Below are 10,028 nucleotides of genomic sequence, written 5' to 3'. Positions count from 1 at the left end.
CCTTCTTCATCCTCCCAATATATTTGAAAAAGGACTTTTTGTTATCCTTAATCTTGGACGCTAATCCGAGCTCTATGTCCGCCTTGGCCTTCCTAACAGCTCGCCTACAGGCCCGAGCAGAGGAGGTATACTCCTCTTTGGAGATTTCACCCCCCTTCCACCAGGCGTACGCCGCCTTTTTGGCAAGCAGGTAGTCCCGGATGCCCTTGGTGAGCCAGGTGGGCTTTCGGACACTCCTGCCCCCCTTGCTTCTTGTCGGGATGGACACCCCTTGGGCCCTGAGTATTGTTTCCTTAAGGAATGACCACTCGTCTTGGACACTGAGTTCCTCTGCCCTCAAGGACCCTTTGCTCTCTGCTTTCCCCTAACTTTTTTTCCTGGCAGCCCTTCCCCCTCTCCTTACTGTCAGACCCTGCTCTCCCTGACCACATGGAAACAAGGGACAAATTTGAAAACAATAACCTTGCAATTAAAGATGGCAGTAACAATCTGCATACAGTACAACCCTGCATTTTGTTTACCCAGAATCAATGCATGTTAGCTTTTTTTGAAACTGCTGAAAGTTTTAATACAGGCACTTCATAAACATGCTCTTGAGCAGCACTTTGGCACCTACTTATGTATAGAACAAACTATGCATGCTATTACTCCAAAGCTAAAGGCCCATGATTTACCACATTGTTCATTGGGCCGGGCCCCACCAGAGCCAACACCATTTCAAGCCACGGTGACTCCACAGCTCATCACTGCTCAGCATGGCTAAGTAAAGACAGTCAAAAAAGCCGGAGGCTGAATCAGTTCAAACTAGGCAGGCTTCCTTTAAACTGTGTAGGCTGAACCAATAACCAACTCAACTGACATTCAGTTTTCAATTGGGAAAAGCAAGGGGTGGTCTGCATTGACCCAGGCCAGTAGGCAGGGAGTGCTAGGGCAGATCTCCCAGCCTGCTGGCCATTGCCAGCCCAGACAAGTGTCCCCAAACCTCTGCTGTCCCTCCACAGGGGGTTCAGGAGCCCCCGATCCAGGTGCCAGCCCATATTGGGGGAGCCCCCCCCCGCCCAGGAGTTTCCCCCAGCCTGGGTTCTCCAGCCCCAGGTAGCCTTGGGGAGCACCTCTCCTTTCCCAACTACTGATTGCTTCAGCTGCTGATGCAGAAGCAAGGGAGATGGAGTCCTGCTGGCCAGGTGCCTGCCCCTGCAACCCAGCCTTGGGGGGTTTCTCCCCCCCAGCCCAGGAACCCCTTGGAGCTGGGGTGAATTCTTCCCAGCCCCACCAATTTGCCATAACTGCTGGAGTCTCAGGGATAGCCCAGGGAGCAGAGGGAAATTCCTCTGCTCCCCTGCATTAATTTTGCCTCAGACTCACAGCAACTAAGGCAAAACTAGCTGTGCAGGAGCAGGAGGATTTCCCTCCACTCCCTCAAGCTGTCTGAGACTGGCAGGGGCTAAGGCAAGGTTCGAAGGTAAGATTTGGGAAGGAAATAATTCCCTCAGCTCCTGGGGCTGCCCCAGGCTGGGGGGCTCTGGGCTGGGCAGGGGGGCCAAGCCCCCCCAAGGTGGGGGCTCCCTGCTCTCCCCATGCTGGGCTGCAGGGGCAGGCACCTGACTGGGAGGACTCCTTCTCTCTTCCTTCTGTAGCAGCTGCTCAAGCAATCAGCAGCTGGGAAGGGGGAGGAGGAAAGGGAGAAGGCTGACAGGATCTGAAAAGCCCACACCACATGGACTTTCCCTCCCTCCATGTGCTGTGTAGATCATGCCTAGCAGGGCCTGGGGGGTCTATTTGCCTGTCCTCTCCCCCACCCCTGCCATCCCTATGGGCTGCCAGACACAGGCAGGAAGCAGGTTATGGAGCACAGGTGTGAGGCAGTCCCTGATCCACTGGAGCAGGCAGCATAGCCCAGGGCAGCAAAGTATCCTGGGATGCTGGGAGACTGAGCCAGGAAGGGATGTGGGACAGAAGTTCCATAAACCAGTTTGACCTAAATCAGTTAAGTCTGATACTCCATCCAAACTGGTTTTGGTTATTTTGAAAGTGGTTTATGTGTACAGAACTTCTGTTCTGTTATAGGTTTAAACCAGCTGTTGATCACTTAAACCAATTTGTGTAGGGCTGTGAGAAATGCCTATATTTCTATCCAGTTTCAGATTCAGCCATTTCAGAGGGAAAGTGACTTGTTTCACGGTTTTGAATCACTGTTCTGTTTCGATTTGGCCAAATCTTTTTCGGAGTTTTGACACTGTTTCGGTAATTCAACCATAGGCTATAATGGGGAATCACTAAAATGCACATAACTTTGTCATTTCTTGCCTTATCCGAATGAAATTTGCAGGACTGCTAGCCCCTTCTAAGGGCATGAGGTCTGCCAAGCTTCAAGGAGATAGGTGCAGGGGTTCCTGTGAAACTGCACGTCAAACTGTAAAGCAAAACTCGTATCACTTGCCAGCAGCGCCAGCTGCCTGTCATCCCAGGAATCCGGGACACAGATCGGGGGCCTGTTCCCCCTAAGAGGGTTGCAGGGCTGTGCCAGACTCTTCCCAGGGGGCACGGGCCCCCAGATCTGCACATGGGATGACATCAGGCTGCTGCTGCCAGCTGGTGCCAGTGCCAGCACTAGGTTCTTTCTAGGCTCAGAGCAGGCTGCGCCAAGCAGACTTGGGTGCTGGCGCTGGACCGGCTGGCAGCAGCAGCAGCATACTGTCATCCTGCATGCAGATCCAGGGGCTTATGCCCCCTGAGAGGGCTTTGGGGCTGTGCCAGTCTCCTCCCAAGGGGCACACGCCTGGATCTGCGTGTGGGATGACAGCAGGCTGCCGTCCCTCCCCCAGAGCACTGAGATTGGAAGGGACCTCAGGGACAGATCGCAGACACTGGCCAGCTACAACTGTCAATATCAAAGCACTCCTTCCCCCACTTTTCCCCCCTCCCTCTTCTTAGTTTCTGTTTCCCTTCAAGCCTGGCTCCGAAACTCCAAAATTTTCCAAAAAGTTTCGGATGGTTTTATTTAATTTCAGAGATGTTTCAGAGCTTTCTGTTTAATTTCAGATTCGATGTTTGGGGTGCTGAAATGGGCCAAAACACATCCAAAATGAAACAGCTGCCAAAGTTTCGCACAGCCCTAGTAACTTCTGTCCCTAGCCTGTGTGTCTACTTGAGATACCTGCCGCAAAGGATCTATGTGCTAATTAGTTCCCACTCATAACTGGAATGCTCCAAAAATTTATATGCAGATGAGGCACAGGGCAACCTATCCCAGCTTCACGTCGTGGAAGGTGGGGGCCACACTAATCATGTGCGTCAGACTGAGAAAGGGGGTGACAGATGAATTCTGGGTGAGCTGTATGCAATGCTGTGCCTCATGATGAATTAGAAAAGAATCAGTAGTGAAGGGGGCTGTGCTTAACGGGCACTCCCATATATCTATGCTACCAGATATGCTATGCTAGCCTATCCTTCCTTGGTTCCTATCAGTATGTGTGCCCAATGTGGGCCATGCGCTTTATAGTCATGCTCAGCGTTGGCTGGTTTTAATCAACTTCACAGTTAGTTTCCATTGCTGAGTGTACAAAGGCAGCAGTTTAATGACAGACAATGTATTTCGTGAGATTTCCTTGTATATGATCATAAGACAAGGGGCTTTCTTCCCCATGCTAATAGGGAGGAAAAACGTTGTCTTGTATTCAAGTAAATATGGTAGGTTCATCATGAAGCAGATGCTCAGCATGGATAACATGTGTCTGCATGGTTAAAAGTCAGCAAAGTATAACCAATTGAAAACAGCGTCTTATAATGAGAAGTGTTAGAAAACTTTAAACTATAGGTTAAACAACTATCATTCAGTATTGTGTAACAAAGTTATTCTCAGTATTTTTTTAAAGAAAACTATAAAGATTTAAGACAACAATTAAAATTGCCTAAGTAACATTTTAACTAACTGGGCCTAGCATTTCTGTTTCTATGTGTTTATTTTGAGGGAAAGACTTCCCCAGAGTTATTCGGTCACAGGCAGCATTCCCTCTAAGCTGTGTGCCATGCGCGGCTGTGCAGACGTGCTCATGCTCAGCTGCCACACACACCACACAGCTTAGAGGGAACACTGGTTCCAGCAGCCTCTCTTCCCTTCTCTCTACAATCTGATCTAAAGGAAGCAGATCTGGAGCAGACCTTAGGAGGAGTAGGCACTTCTTTGTCACTGGCAGTGAAAAAAGGAAAAGCCTACCTGGATTTCTTTGCCCTACACTTCCACTCCTCTATCCTCCAAGCTAGACCCTCCTAGACCCTGTACACTAGTGATGTCATGAGACTGTTCCTACTTCAAAGTCTTCAGATTATTTGCCCAACTGCTTCCCACTGTCTTTTCCTTTGCTTCCTGAATGCTCTACTGCCAAGCTTCCCTCTTTTCCATTTTTTTCCCTGCCTCCTTTCTACACTTTTTTCCTACTAATCCTACTCCTAAGTCTCCCTATCTTTCAGGGTCACTCTTCCCCACATTCATTTTCCCCACTTCCTTGCTCCATATTCAAATCTATAAAATAATACATTATCAATAAATAGAATTTGAGAGCCCAGGGCCTGTAGATGTGAGCAAAACAATAAAAGAGTAAAAAGGACAAGGCTCTGCATTTATTACCCTTTCCTCCCATTCTCAATATGAAATGTTATTCTAATATTAAAAGTAACAGTTCCAAATCAGTAGCTGTTTCTGTTGACAGAGTTCATATGAGTCCACAAACCAAACTAAAAAGTAAAAGCAGATCAGACTCCTCTTCTATAAGCTTAACAGTCCTGGAACCTACCTCCTTGGTAAATTCTATCAGGTCACCCACCCTCCCCTAAGGTCAAATAGTTCTCTTGGCATATGTATCCTAGGGTATGACCACTTGTTCTGTCTAGCTAAAAAACTGGTGAGGCTCTAATGTTTTCCCACAGCCCAGACAAGCTAGAGAAAGAGGAATGCTCACCCAGCAAGTTTCTCAGGAACCTTCAGTGCATGTCCCTGCTCCTGATCATGATCCAATAAAAATGTACTTCATTCTTGACAGAAGCAGTATCTGACTTCCTGGATAGTCACTGTTTATATGAATTACTGAAGTTTGCCCCATATGGAAACTTCCACATGAAGAGTATTCAGAACTAGAAGATTTTTTTTTATTAATCCCCAAAAAATAAGTGCATCCCACTGAAATAATTAATTATTATTCCTCTGCTCTTAATACCAAAATATACAAACACAAACAGTACTAACAACAAAGAATACTGTTTTTCCATAGGTAGACAATTTGATTAATATCTTCTCCCCAGGATAGGAAATAGAGAACACCTCCAAAAACAACAAAATATCCAGCCTTCAGAGTATGATGATCCCAAGCTATTTTTCACAAAATGGGAAGCTAAGTGTCACTCAAGTCTTAATATGCCTTATACGCTGCAGTGAAACATAATTTAGTCATCAAGTACAAGTTTCTGAGAATTATTTTCTTTATAACTGGAAGTCCATTTTTGAAGACGGCTATGCGCTTTGGAAATTAAGGACTCTTACCTAACCAGATTTGCCTAACTGTAGAAATTGAACATTTTGAAATAAATAACAACACTGTTTTGCAATGTTGGGGCTGACCTGTCATACTTGCATGTATTATCTCACTCATTTTAATGTTACGAAGTCACATGAGTATAGGCTATAAACCAAGTTCTTTCATCTCAAAATTTGCAACTCTTAATCCAAACCATCTCCCCACTTCAATGTGTTTATTATTCCATTAGTGCTTCCACAGGAGAAAAACATTATTTTCCAAAGTACAATACTATAAAACAGAAGCATCCTTTTGCATTGTGAAGCCAGGTCCCTGGAAGAATACTTGTAGAATAAAACATTCACAGAACTTCATAATTGTGAACTATTATGAAGAATATAAACAGATGACTTTCCCCTGTGCATTTGTTTTCTAATTTGTTCAGGAGCCTGATATCTTTTTCACAAAATGATTGAAAAACCAGATGCACATCTGGCATATTATAAGCAAGTACTACCTATTGCCAAAACATGATGAGCTGTTTACTTTACCCACTGCGATTACAAAAATACTGATCAAACACACTAGATTACTGATTTTACAGACTCATTTCACCCTCAAGGTTTCTGTTACCAGCAAGAGTATGCAGTTCTTACAGAAGAATCAGATTTCTGTTCTATACATTTTACTCTTTAGCAAACTATTGAGCAGTGTATTTATTCAAAGATTATATATAAAAATCTTTTTAAATACTTTTAAAAGGCCATTTGGATTGCTTAAATAATTATATCTGATTATTAGATACTATTCATTGGCTGACACACTGACATGCTCAGGATACATGGAAGAACTTCTTCCTAATTGATCAGATGTGTATGTAATAGTGTTCGGCATCTGATGACTCTGAAGTATATTTAAATTAAATATTTATGAGGTATATTTATGCCAGTTTTGATGTGCTATGGGGCTGCAAGTGATCCAGCTGACAACAGTGATGCTACTGGAGTAACCATAGGTCAATGGTGCTCAAACTCTAGCCTATGAAACCATGTCATCCAGCCTGTGATATAATCTATCCCCACAGGTCCAGAAATTTGGCAGCAGGGTAGTGGTGTCAGTGTTAATTGCCATTCCCTTGCTGCCAAGTTTCCAGCCCCATGGGGAGCCCCACAGGCTGGATAATATGGCTCTGCACACTAGATCACACTCGTGTGTGGTTGGGCCAGCACACTGGATTACACCTGTGGACCAATCCCGTGCCATTCATTCAAACCATGGGTCTGGAAGTTTGGTGACCACTGCCCTGGGCTTTTCTCTACCTCTTTACCCACTCCCAACATCCATATTGATTAGATGAGTTAAAGAGTCCATCACATACTTGACTTAAATAGTTATCAAGTCAACTTTGTGTGGAATCACATCCCTTCCAGTCCTTCAGTGGGGGCATGTTGATGGTGGCAGTCCAAATATGCAACACTCTAACAAATTATGGCTGATAGAAGGCTAAGGCAGCAATCTGCTGGGTGTCCTATATCACCACTGCCTCCTATCTACATCCATGAAGGGGAAGCCACTGCTTTACTGTGGGGCTCCTGTGCCTCTACCCAACACCAGAGAAATGAGTAATTAAATTCCAAAGTTTCTAGTGAGCTATTTTGGATTTACATCAGCTCAGTCAAGCAGTATATCCTTTACTTTAAACCATTTTAAAATGCTGGTGTCGCTAGACTGATGACATCCAAATACTGATTGAAACAGAAATGTACAGTGTATGGATAAGTTTATAGCTTATCAGTGAATACCCAAATATAATACAAATAACTCAGGTTATTTGTAGACCTGAGTTGTAATTTTTCAAATCCTGAAGTCAAAAATTGTCTAAAATATTTAACTGTTCACTACACAACAATCTGCTTGTTGACAGATGTAATTTCCTCACTCCATTCAAACTTGTGTGGAACAAAAACTGTTCAGAATGATTTTTTGAACTTGTAGTACCAGTGGTAATGTACATTAAGAACATTACCAGTAGTAATGTACATTAAGAATTTTTCATATCTCTAAACAGGGATCTGGTTTTAGACTACAATAGGTATATAAGAATTGACATAAAGGACTGTGTTGTTCTTTCTTGTCATTGAACAACAAGAACAACAACAACAAAGCAAGAATTGAAATGCTGCAGAAGTATAACTTTCTGGCAGCTTATCTGTACTTAAGTGCTTTGCATTCCAGAGTCCTCACCTACAACATTCTTATGATCTGATTCTTGAATTGTTTACGTCACTTGCCAGCATGGAAACAGACTCATAAGCAGCTGACTCAAAAGATTTATTGTTTCGTTTGCTTAATATAGTAAGCCATGCTTGCTGGGGTGTGCATGTATGTGTGTATTTGTGGTGCAATACCTGGACATCTATACAGCTTTCTTGCCTGTGCAATATCTCCTTTACTTAGACGAGTACGCTGACCAATGGCAGGTCGTATACCATTATCATCACGGGAAGGAAGAATAGTATCCAGAAACATGCCCCTATAACAAAAAAGAAAGACCCCCAAAACTTATAAGTTTTCCATCAATAAATAATCCTGGTATTTGTAATATAAAATATTCATTCATTCTGCAATATATAGTAATTAAGTTTACCATTATTATGAAGGCAATATTACAAAAAAAAGAATGCAAGAGAAAAATTGCACATCAGAAAAAAAATGGTCAGTCATAACGATGATAACTGAAAATAGTCTTTTTTCAATATGCTAACACAACTACTTTTGGTTTTCTGACACCAACATTAAAGGCTTTTCTTATTAAAATGTAAATTTAACAAAAAATTAAAAAGTACTATAGTTTAGACAGGCATGTGGCTAGGGTGGTTTAATTGGGGATGATCCTGCCTTGAGCAAGTGGCAGCAATATAAATCCATGCTAACTTATTTGCCATCAGAAGAATTATCTCAATTGTATTAGTATAACAGAGAGCCATTTTTGGTGAGAATATTATACTTAATTTAGAATTTGCCTGGCCTCAGGTGGTTAATATTTAAATAAATAATTTTTTTGAGTTGGGTATAATAATATTACATTAGTATTATAAACTACAGAAAAGTGGGTGTTGGCTCTTTAAGATAAGAAATCTCTGAAACCCTTAAGTCTGAAACCTTTTTAAACCTAGAGTTATGTCAGTTAGCTCATTTCTATATGCTCTGCTTTATTTTTGATACTCATTTATAGTTGCAAGGCATGCATTGAATATTAAAATCTTGAACTGCCATTTATCAGTATGGGCTAGAATAATGAATATAGAGTAGAAATCTTAGTAGTCAGAGTTACACTTATGAATAGGGATAATTTTTTAAACCATAATTTCTCAACCTGTGGTATGTGTACCCCTGGGGGCATGCGAGACAGGCAGGGGGTACACGGGTACCCCAACACTCTCTCTCTCTCACTCACCCTCTTTTCCTCTCTCTCATCCCTTCCTCCTTTCAAAACTATGGCAAAAAATTTGGTATGCTACATACTGTGCAGAGCTTTAAATTCCCCAGCAATAATTTGGCATTCAGCCCTCCTAGCTTTAGCCAACATCACCTCTAGACCAGGTACATACTAGAGTTGTGCACCCCTGGTGTTAAAGGTGGCAATCCTACCCACACCAGATCAGACATCTATCATATCACGGCCTTATATAGATAGCCCTTCTTCCAACATGCAGCACACATTAGTCTGTAAATATAAAATCCTCTGGAAAATTGAATGTTGGGGTACTTATTCAAATTTTCAGAAGATAGGGGGTACCTGCTACTTAAAAGGTTGAGAAACACTGTTTTAAACTATAAGGCTAGAGACAGACATTCAAAAATCCAGAATCTGAATTGATTCAAAATGTGCAGGTTAGTCTATCCTGCCCAAATTGAACCAATTTGCAAGTGAACAGACATTCCCTTTTGACTCAGGAAATACAGGCACATGCCTGCAGTGGCTCAGGCCAGAAGCTGGTGGGAGCTACAGCATGCCCTCAGTTGCAGGGAAGCTGTGCTGGAGGTGGGGTGAGGGGGAACGTGGCCAGGCCGCAGCAGTAGCCTGAAGTGAACTGGCCAGGGAAGGGGTTTAATTGCCCCCTCCCTGTCCCACCAGCACAAATCCGGGGTGGGATCTGCCTGGTACTCCCTGCTCATTGCTGCAGTGGCAGGGGCGGGGGAAGGGGTGTGCCCGGCCCCCTGAGGCAAAGGGGCAGGGACAGGGTTTATTCCATCCTCTGCCCCCTCAGGAGTGCAGCTAGAGTCTGCCAGCTCCGGCTGCTACCTCCGCTGATCGCTCCCTGCATGGAGCAAGTGACAGTATAAGCCCCCTCCCTGCCCTCTTCACCAGATGCCAGAGGAAGCGGGGAAATAAACCTCCTCCCTGTCCCTTTCCTCTAAGGGGCCATGCCCCTGCCACTGAAGTAGTAAGGGGAAGTGACCCTCGTGGGGCAGCAGCCCCTGTCATGGTATCCTGGGAGCACAAGCCTCTTCTGG

The 10,028-nt window shown here is 44.0% G+C and overlaps 1 protein-coding gene across 3 annotated transcripts in view; it reads right to left on the bottom strand.

Annotated features, from left to right (window-relative positions):
* The window catches only part of TLL1 (tolloid like 1), a 295,909-nt gene that overhangs the window by 98,053 nt on the left and 187,828 nt on the right, over positions 1-10,028 (bottom strand). For all 3 annotated transcript variants that reach the window (XM_019521749.1, XM_019521750.1, XM_019521751.1), the window contains exon 8: positions 7,919-8,043. In XM_019521749.1, the coding sequence (XP_019377294.1) occupies positions 7,919-8,043 (125 nt within the window). The remainder of the gene's footprint in view (positions 1-7,918; positions 8,044-10,028) is intronic.

This window comes from Gavialis gangeticus, unplaced genomic scaffold (assembly GCF_001723915.1).
Source record: "Gavialis gangeticus isolate Ggan-Ray unplaced genomic scaffold, GavGan_comp1, whole genome shotgun sequence".
In the NCBI taxonomy this organism is placed as follows: Eukaryota; Metazoa; Chordata; order Crocodylia; family Gavialidae; genus Gavialis; species Gavialis gangeticus.
This window is presented reverse-complemented; position numbering and strand designations above follow the sequence as displayed.